The sequence below is a fragment of the Salvelinus fontinalis genome, chromosome 20, assembly GCF_029448725.1.
Source record: "Salvelinus fontinalis isolate EN_2023a chromosome 20, ASM2944872v1, whole genome shotgun sequence".
Classification (NCBI taxonomy): Eukaryota; Metazoa; Chordata; class Actinopteri; order Salmoniformes; family Salmonidae; genus Salvelinus; species Salvelinus fontinalis.
The window spans coordinates 10,393,220-10,417,675 of record NC_074684.1 but is presented as its reverse complement, the minus strand read 5'-3'; the positions used below and the strand labels follow the sequence as shown (position 1 = coordinate 10,417,675).

The following is a 24,456-nucleotide window of genomic DNA, read 5'->3' as shown; positions in this document are numbered from 1 at the left end:
GGCTGGGCTGGGTTCGCGCCCAGGCTCTGTCGCAGCCGGCCGCAACCGGGAGGTCCGTGGGGCGACGCACAATTGGCATAGCGTCGTCTGGGTTAGGGAGGGTTTGGCCGGTAGGGATATCCTTGTCTCAGTATGTAAAATGTAATAAAATGTATGCACTCTACTGTAAGTCGCTCTGGATAAGAGCATCTGCTAAATGACTAAAATGTAATGTAAATGTAAAATTTGGTGGAGGAGGAATAATGGTCGGGGGCTGTTTTTCATGGTTTGGGCTAGGCCCCTTAGTTCCAGGGAAGGGACGTTTTAACGCTACAGCATACAATGACATTCTAGACGATTCTGTGCTTCCAACTTTGCACAGGGCCCTGACCTCAACCCCATCGAACACCTTTGGAATGAATTGGAACACCGGCTGTGAGCCAGGCCTAATCGCCCAACATCAGTGCCTAACCTCCCTAATGCTATTGTGGCTGAATGTTAGCAAGTCCCCGCAGAAATGTTCCAACATCTAGGGGAAAGCCTTCCCAGAAGAGTGATGGCTGTTATAGCACCAAAGGGGGGACCAACTCCATTTTAATGCCCATTATTTTGGAATTAAATGTTCAACGAGCAGGTGTCCACTTTTGGTCATGTAGTGTAATTAATGAATGGTGGAGGAATTGGACAAAAAATGTATGGATAGCCTATAATTTAGTCTGTCAAACAGGTAGGCCTACATTTTATTTCTTAAATAGGAAGAAATAGGCTCCAATACAAAGTCCTCTAGTTGTTAGTTAATTTGAATTAAAATGAAGACTGCTGAAATGAATTACTAGAATCAGGATAATTTCAGCACCATGTGCTGTCCACCACCCGATTCTTGTGCCAGTGTGATGAATATGAGCCCTGAGCTGACGGCGGCAACCCATGTGGAGACTGTGGCACAGGCTGGTGATGTGGAAAGTACCAGAAACCCCTGATAGGGGAGGTGCATGCAAGCAGATGGTCAAAGTTGGCTAGGATAGAATAAATTATATATGAAAACCTGCAAAATTGTGAAAACAAACCAGGCAAAAAACGCACTACCCTACCCTATCCCCAATAAAAATCCACACAAACCTCCCCAAAGCAACAAAAAATGATATCCATTCACCCTATTTTTTTTGTTGCATTCATCCATTATAGTTAGTATAGCTGGAAGTTTTATTGCAAGATATACACTCAAGGGTATGGACACTGGCGAGAGTCACGGCTCATTTAATCTCCCCGCTACCGCTACAGTACAATACAGTACAGCAGTATCTCCCAAGAAATGCCCTAACAGGGACTGCAGAGTCCATTAGGGATTTCTGCTTAGAAATGCATAATCAAATTTCCCAGCACCCTGATGTTTAGGCTAAATCAATGGAGCAAGAGACCCATTTGGCATGACCTTGTCTGTATTTGTCCAGAGAGAGGCCGCCTTAAGAAATCAATGAGAAGATTGAGCTATGCTTTGCAAACATGAGTCACAGAGTTTCTAAACCCAGAGGTGCAACATCGCAAGGCTTCCGTGAATGCTTGCGAAACCGACCAAACAGACCCGGCCGGGGTTTGGGAAGTCAATGAGAGAAGTGAAAAATGATTCTTTAGTTGTTCATTTTATAAAAAACTAAAGGCACAAACTAGATTCGAGCCATGGTGGTAAGTAGTTGAACTTGTGATTACTCCAACCTCGTGAAAGTGACAAACTGACACGTTTACATTTTCATCAAAAACAACTTTATATCGAAGGAGTGCCTTTGATTTGATGGCCTGCACATGCCCAGTTCAGCGTGAGATGACCGTTAGAGCCCATTTATGTGTTTCTACGAATGAGATTAGATGGACAAAAAATAAATGCTTTAGCCTGAAATAATGATTTGTTTGTTTGTTTTTTGCTGGGTCTATTTCTTGCCAATGAGGAAGTGTGTTGAAACTGTAACTGACAATACTGTGGCTCCCCTCTCCTTTTCCTTCCCAGAAGCAATGTTTAAGGACTATCCCTCTCCCTCTCTTTCTGTGATTAATGTTATGGCCTCATGCTCTGTCCAAATTGCCTTTGCAGCCCGCATTTGTTGTTTATCTCCCCATGATAAGCACCAACAGATGTTTTCCTTGAGTTCCACTTTGTTCTGTATTTCAATTCATCTGAATGAACCAGTCAACAAATATGTTTAAACTCAATCAGTCACGGACAGAGGAGAGAGCAGCGCACAGCAAAACAGGGCTATTCATCATGATAATTGTCTATTTGGGTGGGGGCAGGGTAGATGTCTGTTGAGTGGGGGGGTAGAAGCTATTGGCCAGTCTTAGTTTTTGCCATGATGCTCCTGCCTGTACTGCCCGCGTCCAAGTGATGGAAGTGGGGAGAACATGCCGTGGCTCTGGGGGCTGAGGTCCCTGATGATCTTCTTGGCCTTCCTGCGACACCTGGTGTTGTAGGTGTCCTGGAGAGCAGTCAGTGTGCACCCAATGGTGTGTTCGGCTGAGCGTACCTCCCTCTGTAGTGCCTTGCAGTCAGCGACGGTGGAGTTGCCGTACCAGGCTGTGATATAGCCCGACAGTATGTGTTGATGGTGCTCCTGTAGAATACTGTGAGGGCCCCTGGGGACAGAATTAATTTCTTCAGCCTCCTGAGGTTTACCTTTTACTGCAGTGGGATAAATCAGGGTCACGCAGAGTGTTTCTTGGTAGTCTTAAACAAACCTACTGTGAAACAAATCAAATATATTGTATTGGTCACATACACATATTGAGCAAATGTTAAAGGGGGTGTAGCAAAATGCTTCTCTTCCTAGCTCCAACAGTGCTGTAGTATCTAACATTTCACAAAAATACACACAAATCTTAAGGTAAAATAACAGAATTAAGAAATATGTAAATATTAGGATGAGCAATGTCGAGTGGCATTGACTAGAATACAGTATAATACTGTATATAAACTCAGCAAAAAAAGAAATTGCCTCTCACTGTCAACTGCGTTCATTTTCAGCAAACTTAACATGTGTAAATATTTGTAGAAACATAAGATTCAACAACTGAGACATAAACTGAACGAGTTCCACAGACATGTGACTAACAGAAATGGAATAATGTGTCCCTGAACAAAGGGGGATCCAAATCAAAAGTAACGATCAGTATCTGGTGTGGCCACCAGCTGCATTAAGTAGTGCAGTGCATCTCCTCCTCATGGACTGCACCAGATTTGCCAGTTCTTGGTGTGAGATGTTACCCCACTCTTCCACCAAGGCACCTGCAAGTTCCCGGACATTTCTGGGGGAAATGGCCCTAGCCCTCACCCAGGAAATCACACACAGAACGAGCAGTATGGCTGGTGGCATTGTCATGCTGGAGGGTCATGTCAGGATGAGCCTGCAGGAAGGGTACCACATGAGGGAGGAGGATGTCTTCCCTGTAACGCACAGCGTTGAGATTGCCTGAAATGACAACAAGCTCAGTCCAATGATGCTGTGACACACCGCCCCAGACCATGACGGGCCCTCCACCTCCAAATTGATCCCGCTCCAGAGTACAGGCCTCGGTGTAACGCTCATTCCTTCGACGATAAACGCGAATCAGAGCATCATCCCTGGAGAGACAAAACCGTGACTCGTCAGTGAAGAGCACTTTTTGCCAGTCCTGTCTGGTCCAGCGATGGTGGGTTTGTGCCCATAGGCTACGTTGTTGCTGGTGATGTCTGGTGAGGACCTGTCGTACAACAGGCCTACAAGCCCTCAGTCCAGCCTGTCTCAGTCTATTGCGGACAGTCTGAGCACCGATGGAGGGATTGTGCGTTCCTGGTGTAACTCGGGCAGTTGTTGTTGCCATCCTGTACCTGTCCCGCAGGTGTGATGTTCGGATATACTGATCCTGTGCAGGTGTTGTTACACATGGTCTGCCACTGCGAGGACGATCAGCTGTCCGTCCTGTCTCCCTGTAGTGCTGTCTTAGGCGTCTCAGTACGGACATTGCAATTTATTGCCCTGGCCACATCTGCAGACCTCATGCCTCCTTGAAGCATGCCTAAGGCACGTTCACGCAGATGAGCAGGGATCCTAGGTGTTTTTCAGAGTCAGGAGAAAGGCCTCTTTAGTGTCCTACGTTTTCATAACTGTGACCTTAATTGCCTACCGTCTGTAAGCTGTTAGTGTCTTAACAACCGTTCCACAGGTGCATGTTGATTAATTGTTTTTTGTTCATTGAACAAGCATGGAAATAGTGTTTAAAAACTTTACAATGAAGATCTGTGAATTTATTGGGATTTTTAAGAATTATCTATGAAAGACAGGGTCCTGAAAAGGGGACGTTTCTTTTTCCATATGAAATGAGTAAAATAGTATGTAAACATTATTAATGTGGCCAGTGTTCCATTATTAAAGTGACCAGTGATTCCATGTCTATTTACATTGGACAGCAGCATCTAAGGTGCAGGGTTGAGTAACCTGTTGGTAGCTAGCTAGTGACAGTGACTAAGTTCAAGGCAGGGTACTGGGTGGGGGCCGGCTATTTAACAGTCTGATGGCTTGAGATATAATCTGTTTTTCAGTCTCTCGGTGCCAGCTTTGATGCACCTGTACTGACCTCGCCTTCTGGATGATAGTGGGGTAAACAGGCTGTGGCTCGGGTGGTTGATGTTCTTGATGATCTTTTTGGCCTTCCTGTGACATCGGGTGCTGTATGTGTCCTAGAGTGGAGGCAATGTGCCCCCTCTGGAGAGTTCTGTGGTTGCGGGTGGTGCAGTTACCATACCAGGTGGTGATACAGCCCGACGGGATGCTCTCAATGGTGCATCTGTAAAAGTTTGTGAGGGTCTTAGGGGCCAAGTCAAATTTCTTCAGCCTCCTGATGTTGAAGAGGCACCGTTGCTCCTTCTTCACCACACTGTCTGCCAATTTCTCAACGGCGACCCTGTTGATAAATATTGTTCATTTGACTGCAGGAAAGGGTTAGAGTCGCTGTTGTGCCTTCTTCACTACAGTGTCCATGTGGTTTGCCAATTTCAGCCAATTTCTCCAGAGAAATGTTGATGATCCCTGTTGATGATTATATGGGCACATTTAAAATCATTGCCAACCTCGATAAAGATTTGCAAAAAAGACTGTATAAAATTATTATTACAAATACTGAGCTATATTGTTTGCTCCAAAATATTTTAAAAATGCAATTCTTTTATACTAATACAATTTCTCAGAGATAATTTTAAATTTTTTATTTGTCATTTAAAAAATCTAAAAAAGATGTGCCAGAATTATTGGCACCCCTGTTTTCAATACTTTGTGCACCCCCTTTGTGCACCCCCTTTGTGCACCCCCTTTGTGCACCCAAGTATAACAGCACTTAGGCTTTCTCTATAATGTTTTATGAGATTTCAAGAACACATTGGGAGGGAAAGACTAGCCCTCCATATTAGAATATATCCAGATCCTTGATGTCTTTCGGTCTGTGCTTATGCCCTCTTTAATTCAAGCCACAGGTTTTCAATGGGGTCCAAGTCCGGAGACTGAGATGGCCATCGCAAAATGTTCAATTAACCGTTTCTTTGTGGATCTTGATGTATGCTTGGGGTCATTGTCTTGCTGGAAGATCCACTTACAGCCAAGTTTTAGCCTCCTGGCAGAAGCAACCAAGTTTTGTGCTAAAATGTCCTGCTACATGGTAGAGTTCATGATGCCTTTGACCTTAACAAGGGCCCTAGAACCAGTGGAAGTAAAACAGCCCCATAACATCAATGATCCACCACCATATGTTACAGTAGGAATGGGATTATTTTCTGCAAATGGACCTGCATGGCCAACGTATCAAAAAGCCCTGCATGGCTAGCATATCACATAGCCCTGCATGGCTAGCATATCACATAGCCCTGCATGGCTAGCATATTACATAGCCCTGCATGGCCAGCTTATTACATGGACCTGCATATTACATTGACCTGCATGGCCAGCTTATTACATGGACATGCATATTACATGGACCTGCATGGCCAGCATGTTGCATAGCCCTTCATGGCCAGCATATTGCATGGACCTGCATGGCCAACATATCACATAGCCCTTCATGGCCAGCATATTACATTGACCTGCATATTACATGGACCTGCATGGCCAGCATATTACATGGACCTGCATGGCCTGCATATTACATGGACCTGCATGGCCTGCATATTACATGGACCTGCATGGCCAGCATATTACATGGACCTGCATGGCCAGCATATTACATGGACCTGCATGGCCAGCATATTACATGGACCTGCATGGCCAGCATATTACATGGACCTGCATGGCCAGCATATTACATGGACCTGCATGGCCTGCATATTACATGGACCTGCATGGCCAGCATATTACATAGACCTGCATGGCCAACATATCACATAGCCCTTCATGGCCAGCATATTACATAGACCTGCATGGCTAACATATCACATAGCCCTTCATGGCCAGCATATCACATAGCCCTTCATGGCCAGCATATTACATAGACCTGCATGGCCAACATATCACATAGCCCTTCATGGCCAGCATATTACATGGACCTGCATGGCCAGCTTATTACATAGACCTGCATGGCTAACATATCACATAGCCCTTCATGGCCAGCATATTACATGGACTTGCATGGCCAGCATATTACATAGACCTGCATGGCCAGCATATTACATGGACTTGCATGGCCAGCATATTACATGGACCTGTATGGCCAGCATATTACATGGACCTCCATGGCCAGCATATTACATGGGTGTTCATGGCCAGCATATTACATGGACCTGCATATTACATGGACCTGCATGGCCAGCATATTACATGGACCTGCATGGCCAGCATATTACATGGACCTGCATGGCCAGCATATTACATGGACCTGCATGGCCAGCATATTACATGGACCTGCATGGCCTGCATATTACATGTACCTGCATGGCCAGCATATTACATAGACCTGCATGGCCAACATATCACATAGCCCTTCATGGCCAGCATATCACATAGCCCTTCATGGCCAGCATATTACATAGACCTGCATGGCCAACATATCACATAGCCCTTCATGGCCAGCATATTACATAGACCTGCATGGCCAGCATATTACATGGACCTGCATGGCCAGCATATTACATGGGTGTTCATGGCCAGCATATTACATGAACCTGCATGGCCAGCATATTACATGGACTTGCATGGCCAGCATATTACATGGACCTGCATGACCAGCATATTACATGGACCTGCATGGCCAGCATATTACATGGACCTGCATGGCCAGCATATTACATGGACTTGCATGGCCAGCATATTACATGTACCTGCATGACCAGCATATTACATAGACCTGCATGGCCAGCATATTACATGGACTTGCATGGCCAGCATATTACATGTACCTGAATGGCCAGCATATTACATGAACCTACATGGCCAGCATATTACATGTACCTGCATGGCCAGCATATTACATGTACCTGCATGGCCAGCATATTACATAGACCTGCATGGCCAACATATCACATAGCCCTTCATGGCCAGCATATCACATAGCCCTTCATGGCCAGCATATTACATAGACCTGCATGGCCAACATATCACATAGCCCTTCATGGCCAGCATATTACATGGACCTGCATGGCCAGCATATTACATAGACCTGCATGGCTAACATATCACATAGCCCTTCATGGCCAGCATATTACATGGACTTGCATGGCCAGCATATTACATGAACCTGCATGGCCAGCATATTACATGAACCTACATGGCCAGCATATTACATGTACCTGCATGGCCAGCATATTACATGGGTGTTCATGGCCAGCATATTACATGGACCTGCATGGCCAGCATATTAGATGGACCTGCATGGCCAGCATATTACATGTACCTGCATGGCCAGCATATTACATGGGTGTTCATGGCCAGCATATTACATGGACCTGCATGGCCAGCATATTACATGAACCTGCATGGCCAGCATATTACATGGACTTGCATGGCCAGCATATTACATGAACCTGCATGGCCAGCATATTACATAGGTGTTCATGGCCCGCTGGTAACGCTTTATTTAAATGGTCCATAATAATGCCTTTATAAATTATGTGTTCACCGTTATTAATCATTACTCCCACATTAATAAACCATTCTCACTTTTTAAACTTTATAAATACTCTATAAATACTTAATATAAATACTATAAATGTTTTGAGTGACCAGTGGTAGACATTCCAGCAGTACCTGACGCTGAAAATGACCTTGAACAAACATATCATCTGTAAAAGAATAAGAACATAACACAGGACGTTTAAGGATTTTTAGGAAACATACTGAACATTTTAAATAAATGTGTAAAAATGTAGCTTACTGACATTTACAATTGTGGGAGTAATGATTAAGAAATGGCGAGCAAACTGTTAGTGAATGCTTTGTTATAAATAATTTATTACAGACCGTTAAAATAAAGGGTTACTCCAGCATGGGTGTGCATGGTCAGCATTTTACATGGGTCTGCATGACCAGCAAATAACACAGGTGTGCATGACCAGCAAATAACACAGGTGTGCATGGCCAGCATATAACACAGGTGTGCATGGCCAGCATATAACACAGGTGTGCATGGCCAGCATATAACACAGGTGTGCACGACCAGCATATAACACAGGTGTGCATGGCCAGCATATAACACAGGTGTGCATGGCCAGCATATAACACAGGTGTGCATGACCAGCAAATAACACAGGTGTGCATGACCAGCAAATAACACAGGTGTGCATGGCCAGCATATAACACAGGTGTGCATGGCCAGCATATAACACAGGTGTGCACGACCAGCATATAACACAGGTGTGCATGGCCAGCATATAACACAGGTGTGCATGGCCAGCATATAACACAGGTGTGCATGGCCAGCATATAACACAAGTGTGCATGGCCAGCATATAACACAGGTGTGCATGGCCAGCATATAACACAGGTGTGCACGACCAGCATATAACACAGGTGTGCATGGCCAGCATATAACACAGGTGGGCATGGCCAGCATATAACACAGGTGTGCATGGCCAGCATATAACACAGGTGTGCATGGCCAGCATATAACACAGGTGTGCATGACCAGCAAATAACACAGGTGTGCGTGGCCAGATACCTTGACTGAATGACTGACGTTGTCGAGCTCTGAGCCAGTTCCCTGGACATTACTCACCATGTTCTCAGGCATGTTACTTCAGCCAGCTCCTCCAGGATTCCTTTCTTTTTTTTTGATAGTTGTCTGCCAAAATTCTGACATTTTGCTATGGTTTTGTCAAATTTGTCTCAAAATGAGTGGGGGAGACCTCTTTTTGTAGTGTGGTGATCGGACAGTTATATGAAGGAATATTGTGATGATTTTGATGTTTTATGCGGTAATAGTGAGGTGATTGGTCAAATTTGCAAGTCCTCAAATATGAGGGGAATTGTTGATTTGCAAAAAAAATGTATCTAAATCCTGAAGGGACTGTTCTGTATAAGACCCTCCTCTGGACAGGTGAGATGGTCTCATCCATTACTGTTTTATAAGGCTACCTGTCTCTCGCCTCAAAGACTCTATCTTCTGATGTAAGAAAGCGCTTGCAGCTGCCTGAGCGACATAGGTATCTGAGGCTCTCGCTGTTACACAAGGCTTTCAATCTTCTCTCTTTCACTATCTTTCACTCTTCCTCTGTGTTCTGCTTATTTATTTCTCTCTCATCTCCGTGGCTCAGATATGGGATGGAGCGTCTGTTTGCTGCAGCGGGACAGACTGCTTAAAGAGATAAAGCCAATTACAGCTGGCTGTCTGTTAGACTAGAACAGCAACCACAAATAGACAACACTTGACATCTCCCCGGGAATGAACATAGGAACACGGAAGCCCTCTTTTTCTTTTAGTGGAAATTACATCATAAAGAACAATCAAACACTGTTTTAATTTCGTTGCATTGATATTACAAGTATGGTGTTGATCAATTCAATTGTACCAAATCTACTAGGTTTTCACCATGCGTGTTTAACACTTGCTCTGTGTTTCTATAGGATGATCCCGGCCTCCAGCAATGCCTTCCTGGTGACCAACCTGGTGTCGGGGACAAAGTACGACCTGTGTGTCTTGGCCGCCTGGGACGACACCGCCACCACCCTGACTGCCACCAACGTGGTGGGCTGTGCCCAGTTCTTCACCCGCGATGACTACACCCAGTGCCAGTCTATCCACAGCCAGTTCCTAGGGGGCACCATGATCCTGGTGGTGGGTGGCATCATCGTGGCGACGCTACTCGTCTTCATCATTATCCTGATGCTGCGCTACAAGGCCACCGACAATGAGGGTGGTGGCACGGGGGGGATCGGCAAGCTGACCAGCGTTAGTGCCACCCACTCACAGACCAATGGGGGCCGGCTGGGACAGAATGGCATGCCCCTGCCCTTGCCCAAACCCAAGGCCAAAGTGACCATCCAAGACGAGGTGGTGGAGTTTAAATGCGGATCCCTCCAGAGCAGCCTCACCTCCTCCTCTTCCTCGTCGGGTGGCTCGATGGCCGGGGGTGGCTCTCACAGCCCCAACAGCACCCTGGCCAACATGTGGAGGCAGGCGGCCCCCTCCAAGCCCCGGGCCAACCTGGACCACCTGCTGGGGGCCTTCAACTCCCTAGAGCTCCGGGCGGGCCAGGCCAGGGGTAGGGGAGACCTGGGGGAGCCATCCTCCAGCAGTAGCACTCTAGTGGCGGGCGGCGATAGGCCCCCCACAGACAGGGAGCCCCTGCTGGGCCACACAATGGACTCACGGCTCAGCCGGGTGCTCATGCTGCCTCTGGACTCCAAGCCAAAAAGAAGCCAGTCGTTTGACATGGGGGACTGTATGGATACAAACCGGCAAACAGAGAAAGTGATGGCCTCCAGCGCCTCCACGGCCACAACGCCGGTGTGCAGCTACCCCCGGCGCATCAGCAGCATCTGGACTAAGAGGAGCTTGTCTGTGAACGGCATGTTGCTGCAGTGTGACGAGGAGGGGGATATGGGAGGGAGCAAGGGGACCTTCGAGAGCCAAGAGTGGGTCATGGAGAGTACTGTCTAGGAGAGATGGTGACACACTTTGCATCTTTTAAAACACTGCCCCAGGAAGGTGGCAATACGCCTCAGTTCTGATAGACCCACCGGTGAGTGGAGAAGTTCCTGCTTCCTCCCTCCTTCCGTGTTTGCATGAAATTCATTCATGTTAATCTATTGTGGATCCACCATTGTTGTGACAGATGAGTAAAGCTCAAACCACGCCTCTTGAACCCCAAATGGGTAAATAGGGTAAAGACGCTCGGTGGACAGAGCTGATTGGTGGAGTGAGGTTGTTTTGTGTTTGTATGTGTGTGTTCTATACATGGGGAGGGGGCACGCACAGTAATGGTCAACCACAAACTACAAGTAAGTCATGTAATGAAACCTAGTGGATTGTGCAATCTGTGTGCAGTATGGAGTCACATGGAAACTCAGAAATTGGAAGCAGGCCTGTTGTTCATAACGAGGGCCTTAGTTTCTCAGATACAAGGAACGTAAAACAAATCACTGTATTTGTTGACTTGTAAAATGGCATACCATAAAAGCCACTCTTGTTACTGTTGCTGAGATGTTGGGCCATGCCTCTGGACTATACTACTGCTGCAAGTTCATCTGAAATATGTCATGAATTTTTATATATTTAATTTTGCCGATCAAATACACATTGTCCAGTACTGTTCTTCGCCTCTGTACAAGATGGGGCTCCGACCTCAATATTTGCATTATGAAAAACCACAATATACAAGTATATCCAGCCACATTTTTTATATCCACAGAACCATTTTGTTTCTTAATCCATTCGAACTGAATGGTATTTATATATCGGTGATGTAATTAATCCTTACAAAAATATATAAAAAATATTTCATGAAAACAATGTCTGTGAATATATTAACTTTATATACAGAGTATATATTTGAGGGTTCATTAAATAATTCCATATCTGGTACCCTATCAAGAAGGATTCATGTATATAGCAAGCAAACAATTTCTCTTTCTTAAAGTTAACAATGTGAAAATGGTAAGGTCTTACGTGAAAATTGAACCGTTATCGTGAATTAACCCAATATAGAGCTCACAACCAACACAAGTTAACACTCTCCAGCAAGAAAGATTAAGCCCCCAGAAAAACTGCAGCTCAACATGCACAATTGTTGAGAGACAAGCATTCTTCTCCAATTCCAAGGAACATTTGTTCATGTTTATGAACTTTGATGCACTGACCTTTATTCTCTATCTGGAACTCATCACCTTAAATGATCGACATTTCAGAGTAAGCATACAGCTTGCCACCCTTACCAGTCATTGGCATGAGAAATGTACAGGGAATTCGTACTGAACTATCTATGTCTAGGAATTGTCAAACCGGATTTTTGGTTTGGTAGCATAAACTCAGTGTTACAAAACCCTCCATCGCTTTGTGATCGTGTCAAGACAGCCCTTCATGAACATGAACTACAACTGATTTAACTTGAGTTTACAAAAAAATCCATTGTAAGGAACCATAAACGTACAGTGCACAATGGTTATGCTCTCAACAATGGTGAAGTTGTTGGCTTTTCTGTAACGTGTACAACTTGCATGTTTATCGAGGACTAACTCATAAGACCATGAAGGACCTTATACACTATCTCTCTTTCTCTATCTGTCCTTTCTCACATTGTGTTGTCTGAATGACTTCCACTGCTTCTGTACATTGACTCTGTATACTGGCTTTTTTGTACAATAATTGAGTGAGAATGTTCAATGGCAAAAACAATAATGTATCCCAGTGTCTTTGTAAGCATAAAGAAATACAGAGGTGCTTCACTGTATCATTACAGCGTAACCATGTACATTTCTCACCTGGAATTGTAGACAATGTTTCGGTGGTCAAACCTATTGTTTTTTGCTACAAAATGAAAAAACAAAAAAAAGATATTCTGAAACATTCATGTTGTGTCAGACCCTTATTATAAGACATGCTAATGTGCAACATTTGTCATATAAATGTATTGAATTGTTCAGCATTGCAATTATTTTGTCAGCCTCTGGTAGTTCTGGGGTGCACCGTAATCTGATCCGTATGAGGTAACCTGTCTAAATGACTATAGCCTCGTAGCACTCATATCTGTAGCCATGAAATGCATGTTATAATGTTAAAACACACTTGGGGTGTGTAGGCAGAGAGTTGGAGGCAGGTATGGGCTTAAAGTGTTAAAGGTGGAGTGAGGTGTATGAAGCCCTTTCTTCTAAACACAGGCACACTGGGTCATATTCATTAGGCACCAAAATTAACCAGGAGGTACAGTGGCAATACTATGCTGTATGAATTTTATTTTTAATTAACAAAACTTTATTTGGAATCTTGATCTTTGAAGAATGTGTAGCTATCCAATGTGAAATGCACTGTCTATTTTAGATGAAGTGAAAGTTTTAGATGAATGAACATGAAACTGTAGGCAATATAGAAATAAAAATTAAACTCAAATTATTAAACCAAATAATGAGGATTTCTATGAAGGTGTAGATCACACATTCCAGTGTTTGAATGTGTAAACACAGCTGCATGTGATTGATACTAACGCGACTCCATGCAGCCAATGGTAATGTCCATAATAGGTCTAATGCCAGGATCCTCTTGTGGATTTGACAGCTCTAACGTAGCTCCACCTCCGACACTGTCAAAGCACCTGCTATGCACAATAGTGTGTGATTGCGGGCCTCAATTCGGGTCGTTCCTGCATGTGGGTTATCCTCCCCCTCGAGCATCCCATTAGTCCGTGCATGAAGGCCCCCCTTGAGCACGCCATCTTCATGCTTGTGTGACACTTTTGATATTCTACATTTCCCCTAAAATGTGGGTCAAAATGGAAATAAAAGTATTATCAGAGTTTTTGGGGTGACGAAGGACACTGTACCGGTGTCCTAGCTAGCTACCGGTGTCAACCCCGCCTCCTGTACACCGGGGGTGAAGGACACTGTCTATCGTCGGCTACCTAGCAACCTATCCCGCCTGCTATGTACCAGAGTCCTAACTAGCAAACTAGCTAGCTAGCACCCAGTGTCCTTCGCTAACGCCTCCTGAAGACCTGCTCTCGCCGTCGTTAACAGAACTGCGGGAAAACTGTGCTCCACAGGCGGGGGTGAACGACACTGTTTATTGTTGTCCTAGCTAGCTACTGGTGTTGTCACCCCGTTCTTGTTCTGTGGGGTTTATTGGCAGTTGGCACCCAACGTTATGGTGCATTACCGCCACTTACTGTACTGGAGTATCCCCGCCTCACACCTGTGATTAGGAGTCCTAGTTTAAAAATGTAGCAATAAAATGCAAGAATGCCCACATGTAGGAATGCCCTCAATTGTACCCTTCTCGCTATAATGTGGTCTCAGTGCAATTTGTATCATTCTGTAAGTAGATCTGTGACATGCCATAGGTATGATATATTACGCTATGTTAAGTTATATTATGAATGGAATAGCGGTCGTACAATAGCATATGAATTATAGGACGTATAGTATCATACGTCTTACCCAGTTGTACAACAGTCAACTGTTGTTCCATGCTGCATCCCACTGCTGGTTTGCCTGTGAAGCTCAGCAGGGTTGTGTCTGGTTGGTCCCTGGATGGGAGACCAGATGCTGCAGGAAGTGGTGTTGGAGGGCCAGTAGGTGGCACTCTTTCCTTTAAAATACATCCCAATGCTCCAGGGCAGTGATTGGGGACATTGCACTGTGTAGGGTGCTGCCATTTGGATGGGAAGTTAAGGTGTCCTCACTCTCTATGGTCATTAAAGATGCTATGGCTTATTGTTAGAGTACGGGTGTTAACCCCAGTGTTTTAGCTAAATTCCCAATCTGGCCTTCATCCCCAACATCCAATTGGTTTATTAATCTGCCCTGTAACTATTCCCCAGGTTGTTGTTGTAAATGAGAATGTGTTCTCAGTCAATTTACCTGGTTATAAAATAGTGAATGAATTGGATTAAATAATGTATCATCCTTCTTGGATGACGTATTGTATTATACGTCTTTCCCCCGAGACCAGTTTGCTTGTTGCACTGTAACAACGAAGAAGAATTACAGGGATAAATTACATTGGTGGTTAGGGGAACTAACGACAAAGGTTAGGGTAACTTATGTAAATAGTTAGGAGAACTAAAATGACAAAGGTTAGGTTGTTTGGGTTAAGTTTATAAGAAGGGTTAGGGGAAGAGTTAGCTAAAATGCTAAAGTTGTCAACAACGCCACTCGAACGCGCAACCTTTGGATTGCTAGATGTTCATATGCCCACCCATCCTCCCCAACCAATGCAGTAACTAATGGTCTAGTTACTTTAGACAGAAAAGAAAGTACTGAGCTACATACATTTCTGTCTAAAGTAACTAGAACATTAGTAGGTATCATACGTCTTGGAGGTGCCCAGAAATACATAAAGTATATTTTGTATTCCTCAGAGCAAGGCTGGCGCCAGAACGAATCAGTTGGATGGGCCTTTGATTTCCATAGGGGGGCACGTTTTTTCACAGGAACTCCTATGTGTGCGGCACATGCTTGCGCGTTCACCATTTTATTTATGGGTGTAATAATAAAGACCATAGCAGCTTGTGAGTTTCAAGTTTGGGGAAGCTTATCATTTATATGTGCATTTTCATTTCTCAACATCATTGTCATGTGGTTAATTGTCAAAATCTGTAGGAAAATGATACAAATCTAAAAGTTCCAATTACATTATAATTATGGCGAGAGCACCAGCGTCTGCCATATGGACACATTAATACACTGCGATCCATGGCGGCTAAAGAAATGAGAGCATAGAACTCAGCGATAACCTATAGGCCCATGCAGCAGTAAGCCTATAACTTCCATTAACTAAGTAAAATACATAGGCCTAAAGTCGACAGATAAAAAAAAGTAGAAAATATACTAATGAAAATTATTCTTTCAATCACATGAAGCTCTCTACTCCACCTGTCTGCGTCCCTTTCTATCTGTCTTGACTTGAGCTATTGCTAGTGAAGTGCAACATTGCATAAACTAGCGCAGGGGTGTCAAACTCATTCCACGTTGGGCCTACAGTCTGCAGGTTTGATCTTTTTCCTTTCAATTAAGAACTAAAGAACCAGGTGAGTAGAGTTCCTTACTAATTAGTCACCTTAATTAATCAATAAAGGGTGGAGCAAAAACCTGCAGACACTCGGCCCTCCGTGGAATGAGTTTGACACATGTGAACTAGCCTATTCTGTGCCCTCAGAGTTTCCTGCGACAGTGAGCTCGGGACAGACAGTATTTTATGACGTTTCCACTGGATATATGGGATCATCAGATCATTCTATTTTGCTCTTTCACACCAAGGCTTGGTGATTATCGAGGCCTGTAGTGTTGGAAAGATTTGTCAAATATTGAGGAACTATCATTCACAATGGATGTTAAAATAACAGACTTCATTGACTTGTGAGGCAAAGACAAAATGACTGAGAAGCTCAGCTTATTAGTGGTGTATGTGGTGAGTTAAGACAATCAGAATTCGGACATTGCCAAATTGTCACTTTCCTACATGCATTATGGAGAGAGACGCACCATATCTTCGCCACACACCCACCCTTTCTTCTTGACGCAACATTTTAAACTATACTCAAGACGCATTATCTTCACACTGAGAGCCGCAACTCAATCATCTAGACCTATTGCCACACGCACTACCCAAAAAGAGGCATAGAGGCACACACTTGTGATTTGAAACAGTCCACAGCAATTATTTCAAAAATAAGCTAATGATCCTCTGTGCCAAAGTCATGCTCCCTTGTGAAGTATTTTGATAGTATAATAATACCAACAGTATAATTTTGGTGAAACATCAATTTAGCCTAATTGTGCACCCACCAACTTTCCTTACCAATTCGCAAGAGGCTTAAACCATAGATCTGTATATAATGACGAGAGGCTCATGTCTCTGCCCTAACAATGGGAGTCTTTGTCCCAAAGGTGGTAAGGCAGGCGACAAGATTAGGTCTGCAAATCATTCACATAGAAATGTGTTGGGCTTATTCTGGACAAATTCTGGTGATAGCAAACCCTCTCGCTTCGCCTCTTCTTCTCTGCTGAAACTATATCACTGTAGAAAGCATCTGAGGGAGCGAAACAGCACCCGTCTATACGTGTGCCATGTATCTGATATTGTCTGGACAGAAATAGTATGACTGTCTGGACAGAAATAGTATGACATGTCATACTATTTTTGTCCAGACAGCATCAGATACATGGTCTACACATACTGAGACAAAGGGGAGCTGTTTCGCTCGCTCGCACGCTTTAACTGAGCTTGATGTGTCTTTCTGCCGGCGCGCGTCACGGTCAAATATATTATTTCAACATTTCAATATTTGGACGGGCAAGTAGGTATGGTAGGGCGGCAAGGGCCCCTAAGGCCCACCCATAATGCCAGCCCTGGCTCAGAGGCCAGCCTGATGCAGGTGTCGGCTAGCGCCAATCTAATTGAATCTAGTCCAAGGTTTGGCAAATCAGAGATCTGTCCAACTGTAAACCAAAAAGTCTTACTGTGCTCTGTACTTTATAATCAGCTGATTTAACAAGAGAGATGGACCCACATTATCAGGGGATTATGTTGACAGAAATACAAACTGTATTCCAGCATCTTCACATTGTCAAGGTCATCAGTATGGAGACTTATTTATATTCTCCCATTTTATCAGCCCTGCACCACATTCCAGCCTTAAGACAGACACAAAGGAGAAAGAGCGGGGCTTTTGCACAATGCACATCAAACAACGCAGCATCTCTTCATTACAAAGTCCACTCACTCTGCGTGGCACCACCGACACACAACACAACAGTCAGCATTCAATCCAACTCCCCATGAGATACTCGACCAGAAATGCCACTCTTTCTTCTCTTTCTGTTGGTCACAGTGTGGTTCCTCTAGTCAGAATCATCCCTACCTGTTGACCACAACACTCTGTGTGTAGTGGGCAGCCTTTCTCCAATAGGCCTAGTCCCAACTGAGGGGCTGTGTTGTGAGTGTGTACGTGCATGCATTTAAGCGTTCATTTGTGCGTATGTGAAAAATATGTGGAGGAATGTGTGTGTGGAAGGATATTCAGAGGGTGTGAGACGCTCTGTGCCGTGTGAGAGGGAAGAGTGATAGTGCTGGCTCAATGTGGAGGACGCACAGCTTGATTGGCAGGCTGCCCACCACTCGGATCCTTCACGCCACATCCATCCAGAGGATAGGATATGGGGCCCTCGGCTTCAGCTATCTTCCCCCCCGAGTAGCAGCCACATCAGCTCTACCACAAACCACAAACTCACAGCAGCCTCCCCAACCAGCAGGAGACAACACAGCATCAATTAGTGGAAGAATCAAACAATGGCTTTGCATAGAAATGAGGACCCTTTGCAGATGCAGCAGCCAGTCACGTTGTGTTTCAAGGTAACGGTGCGTGCAGTACTGTGAGTACACATACAATGGCTCCTGTTTGACACAGGCCTAAATTCAATCAGTGTTAACCGGTGATAGCCGACACCCGCATAGCTGAAGTTTTGGTGGTGTCAGAAGTGTAACTGCATTGGAGCCCTCAAATCGGTCAACAGCTGCTCTTGATCATTGTCATGAAGCCACATCCGTCCCACTCCTGTTAGACGTTCAGAATAAGAACGTGTAGGCTATATAAAAATAATGACGCTTCTCTCAGCCTAATCGAGGTGTAGAATAGGCTATATCTCACATTCCAGTGTTCAGACGTGTAAACAATGCTGCATGGGATTTCTCTTAATGCGACTCTGTGTAGCCAATGGCATTGTCCGCATTAGGCATGACTTAATGCCAGGAGCCACATGTGGACAGCTCTAGCACAGTTCCACCTGACACCGCTAAAACGACCGCTATGGGTGCCTTCAGAAAGTATTCACACCTCTTGACTTTTTCTAAATTTTGTTGTGTTACCTAAATAAAACATTTATTAAATTGAGATTTTGTGTCACTGGCCTACACACAATACCCCATTATGTCAAAATGGAATAATGTTTTATTTATTTTTTACAAATGAAGTAATAAAAATGAAAATCTGAAATGTCTTGAGTCAATACTGTAAGTATTCAACCCCTTTATTATGGCAAGCCTAAATATGTTAGGACTAAACATTTGCTTAACAATTCACATAATAAGTTGCATGGACTCACTGTGTGCAAAAATAGTGTTTAACATGATTTTTTAATGACTACCTCATCTCTGTACCCCACGCATACAATTATCTGTAAGGTCCCTCAGTTGAGCTGTGAATTTCAAACAGATTCAACCACAAAGACCAGGGAGGTTTCCCAATGTCTCCCAAAGGCCACCTATTGGTGGATAAAAAAAAGAAGAAACAAAAGCAGACATTTGAGCATGGTGGTTAATAATTACACAGTCACTACAAAGATACAGGCGTCCTTCCTAACTCAGTTGCCGGAGAGGAAGGAAGCCGCTCAGGGATTTCCACACGAGTCCAATGGTGACTTTAAAACAGTTACAGAGTATAATGGCTGTGATAGGAGAAAACTGAGGATGGATAACAACATTGTAGTTACTCCACAATACTAACTTAAATGACAGAGTGAAAAGAAGGATGCCTGTACAGAGTAAAAATATTCCAAAAACATACATCATGTTAGCAATAAGGCACTAAAGTAAAACTGCAAAAAATGTGTAAAAGAAAATAACTTTATGACCAGAATGCAAAGCGTTATGTTTGTAGTAAAATAGGGCAGGGTTACACCGGTGTTCTGGTAGCTAAGCTAGGTTGCTGGGTTGGATATTGAATCACTACAAGGCTGCCGGCTAGAGCAGTATGGATGCAACTCTTAATTGGCTTGTCACCTCACCACCATGAACCACACACTGGTACTCTTTATGGTTCTTTAAGTAACAACTGTAGGATGTGGTTCTACAAGGAATAGAAAAGGAACATATTATAGGACACAATAATATGTGATTATTACTATAAGATGCATACAGTATAAAGGCTCAATCAGATGAGCTTACTGTGTAGGCAATGTAACCTAATGAAACAAGACACAGATGTGAATACAATAGTGACTTAAAATGATATGTGGTATGTAATAGGTTCCTATTGCATCTAAAAGATAAGGCAGTATAGGAGAACATGAATACCATCCGCAGAATACAGCTGCAGTCTATACAACGTTACACAATACAGCCCTAGTATGCTAACGTAGACCGTAAACTCTAAAGCGGTCCGAAAGGACACGTGACACCAGGAAGGCGCAATAACTGCGTACTGACCATGAAACTGGTGGGACAGAGCGAAAGCGCTCACTAACGTAACTTAAACCTGCTATCTTTAATAAGCTGCTGCAGTTACCAGCAGGCTGTACAATGTAAACAAACTCTGCATCTTATGACCACGATAATAAAGGGATCTAAATCTTATATCTCAAGCATAAACATAACTGCAATGCACTGTGTGCATGACGCGTAGAAAATAGTTAGCCTGGCTAAGTAGCTAACGTAAAGTCAATTGTTAGCATTGACGATGCATAATCAATTACAAATTACAACTTTATAATAAACCGTTTACTTTATCCCCACCCCCCTGACAGCATACATACAGTATGATAAACATGACATATTCTTACTTAGTTTTAGATGAACGCACAAATACAGTTAAACATGCTATCCATTCCCTGTCTACACCAAAACTCACAGGCTGGATGCGGGACTTACAACGACAGGCTAAAGAGAATGTCTCTGATTGGATAGAAAGTTAGGGGGGATTGATTGATGAGCTGTCGGACATTCTAACTAAAGGGACAAACTAGAGCTGCATAGAGAAATACTAAATCTAAAGGTCTGGCCTTTTTCTACATTTGGGAACAAATCCAACACAACACATCACTGAGTACCTTCTTCATATTTTCAAGCATGGTGGTGGCTGCATCATGTTATGGGTATGCTTGACATCGGCCATGACTAGGAAGTTTTTTAGGATAAAATGAAACGGAATAGAGCTAAACACAGGCAAAATCATAGAGGAAAACCTGGTTCAGTCTGCTTTCCAACAGACACTGGGAGACAAATTCACCTTTCAGCAGGACAATAACCTAAAACACAAGGCTAAATATACACTGGAGTTGCTTATCAAGACGACATTGAATGTTCTTGGCCTAGTTACAGTTTTGACTTAAATCGGCTTAAAAATGTATTGCAAGACTTGGCTGTCTAGCAATGATCAGCAACCAACTTGACAAGAGCTTGAAGAATTTTAGAAAGAATAATGTGCAAAAATTTTACAATCCATGTGTGCAAAGCTCTAAGAGATTTATCCAGAAAGACAGCTGTAATCCCTGGCATAGGTGATTCTAATATGTATTGACTCAGTGGTGCGAATACTTAAGTAAATTAGATACTTCTGTATTTAATTTTCAATAAATGTGCAAAAATTTCTACAATTTTTTTTTTCACTTTGTCATTATGGGGTATTGTGTGTAGATGGTTAACAAAACATATATACATTTTTAATTCAGGCTGTAAGACAACAAAATGTGTAATAATAAGTATGAACACTTTCTGAAGGAATTGTACATGGTCATTTCTGACCACCAGCTAGCTGACCATTAGGCAATCTGTCTATTCAATCAAAGGCTAAACCAATCAGCTCTGAATGATTTAAAGGATGCAAAAAGGATGGCAAAGGTTAGACTTTAATTAAAGGAATCTCATTGATTGAAAATACATTCATGCAATATATACATTTCATTATTTACTCATCATCAATTAACATTTGAGTTTCATGCTATTCTGTCCTGTCTTCAGTTACTGGACATTAAGGATGAAGTGGGAACCTGTTTTTAGCTGATACTGTACCAAGTGCACAAATCACCTCTGATGGAGTTGCAAGGAATATACTATAGTGCTTTCGGAAAGTATTCAGACCCATTGACTTTTTCCAAATTTTGTTACATTACAGCCTTATTTTAAAATGGATTAAATATGTTTTTTCCTCATCAATCTACACACAATACCTCATAAGGAAAAAAGGAAAATAGGCTGTTGGACATTTTTGCAAGTTTATAAAAAAAATTATGTTTTACGTAAATATTCAGACCCTTTGCTATGATACTCGAAATTGAGCTCAGGTGCATCCTGTTTCCATTGATCATCCTTGAGATGTATCTACAACTTCATTGGAGTCCACCTGTGGTAAATTCAATTGTTTGGACATGATTTGGAAAGGCACACACACCTGTCTATATAAGGTCCCACTGTTGACAGTGCATGTCAGAGCAAAAACCCTGATGAAGACAGCTTGTATGTCGAAAGGTTATTCAATTATTGCATCTGAGCTCCTAGAGTGTGCGGCTCTCCTTTTATTTTTCAAGTGTTCTACTCCGCTAGCCAGCATCTCGCCCAAACAGGTGTGCGTTTCTTTCGCCTCCAGAGCAAAAGCCAAGCCATGAGGTCGAAGGAATTGTCCGTAGAGCTCCGAAACAGAATTGTGTTGAGGCACAGATCTGGGAAAGCGACAAAAACACAGTGGCCTCCATCATTCTTAAATGGAAGACGTTTGGAACCACTAAGACTCTTCCTAGAGCAGTCTGCCCAGCAAAACTGAACAATCGGGGGAGAAGGGCCTTGTGCAGGGAGGTGACCAAGAACCCGATGGTCACTTTGACAGAGCTCCAGAGTTCCTCTGAGGATATGGGAGAACATTCCAGAAGAACAACCATCTCTGCACCACTCCACCAATCAGGCCTTTGTGGTAAGACGGTAGCCACTTCTCAGTAAAACCAACATGACAGCCCGCTTGGAATTTGCCAAAAGGCACCTAAAGACTCTCAGACCATGAGAAAACAAGATTAGGTGGTCTGATGAAACCAAGATTGAACACTTTGGTCTGAATGCCAAGCAACGCGTCTAGAGGAAACCTGGCACCATCCCTATGGTGATGAATGGTGGTGGCAGCATCATGCTGTTGGGATGTTTTTCAGCTGCAGGGACTGGAAGACTAGTCAGGATTGAGGGAAAGATGAACGGAGCAAAGCACAGAGAGATCCTTGATGAAAACCTCCTCCTCAGCACTCAGGACCTCAGACTGGGACGAAGGTTCACCTTCCAACAGGACAATGACCCTAAGCACACAGCCAAGACAATGCAGGAGTGGCTTAGGGACAAGTCTCTGAATGTCCTTGAGTGGCCCAGCCAGAGCACGGACTTGAAGTCGAACTATAGCAGTACAGCGACGCTCCCCATCCAACCTGACAGAGCTTGAGAGGATCTGCAGAGAAGAATAGGACAAACTCCCAAAATGTAAAAGTGTAAAAGTGTAAAAAGCTTGTAGCGTCATACCCAAGAAGACTTGGGGCTGTAATTGCTGCCAAAGGTGCTTCAACAAAGTACTGAGTAAAGGGTCTGAATCATTACGTATATGTGATATAGTTTTTTTTTATACATTTGCAAACATTTCTTAACACCTGATTTTGATTTGTCATCATGTGGTATTGTGTGTAGAATTATGAACAATCAATCCATTTTACAATAAGGCTGTAACATAACAGAATGTGTGTAACAGTATAACTTTTTTAAACCGTCCCCTCGCCCCGACACGGGCGCGAACCAGGGACCTTCTGCACAAATCAACAAGTCGCCCATGGAGCATCATTAGCCATCGAGCCACAAAGGCCGCGGACCTTGCAGAGCAAGGGGCAACACTACATCTAGGTTTCAGAGCAAGTGACGTAACTGATTGAAACGCTACTAGCGCGTACCCGCTAACTAGCTAGCCATTTCACATCTGTTACATGTGGAATAGTCAAGTGGTCTGAATACTTTCCGAAAGCACTGTATATAACCAGTGTTCTAGACAAACACCCATTTTCTCAATCATTCTGAAATATGACATAGTCAACAAATAGGTTTATTTCAATTGGGAGTGCTGGAACGGCTGAAGGTCAGTTGTTCCAACATACTGTAGAAGTGCTTGAGATTGTTCTCCATGGAACCTTCAAGAAGTGTGTCCTTACTGCACCACAGAATCAGGGTCATCATGACTGGTTTGCATTATTTACTGGGCCCATGTGTGGCTGTTCTTCCAAGGCTATTAGGGAATGGCCTTGGATGGTGATAGGGTCCATGACTAGAACATGAATTCCGAGCTGGAGAGTATGGGGACTGGAGCCATGGGGAGCGCCTGGGGCAATGGAACCCATGGGCTGAAACCTTCCACTCAGCCATTATGGGCTTATTTAGCATATGAAAAGGTTGATCTATTTTAAAATAACTCTAGAGAGCACAATACACAGTCTATATGTTTTCCATATTTGATTGTGTCTGTATTTTGTATCATTTGCAACTAAAGTTAAAGGGAACTCAAGGAGAATACAGATGAGGTAAAAGTGGATAGGT

The 24,456-nt window shown here is 43.6% G+C and overlaps 1 protein-coding gene across 2 annotated transcripts in view; it reads left to right on the top strand.

Annotated features, from left to right (window-relative positions):
• The window catches only part of LOC129817278 (leucine-rich repeat and fibronectin type-III domain-containing protein 2-like), a 259,863-nt gene extending 246,802 nt beyond the window's left edge, over positions 1-13,061 (top strand). For both annotated transcript variants that reach the window (XM_055872373.1, XM_055872372.1), the window contains one exon: positions 10,047-13,061. In XM_055872373.1, coding sequence (XP_055728348.1) covers positions 10,047-11,082 — 1,036 coding nt within the window. In that variant the 3' untranslated portion in view covers positions 11,083-13,061. The remainder of the gene's footprint in view (positions 1-10,046) is intronic.
• Positions 13,062-24,456: the final 11,395 nt, after the last annotated feature.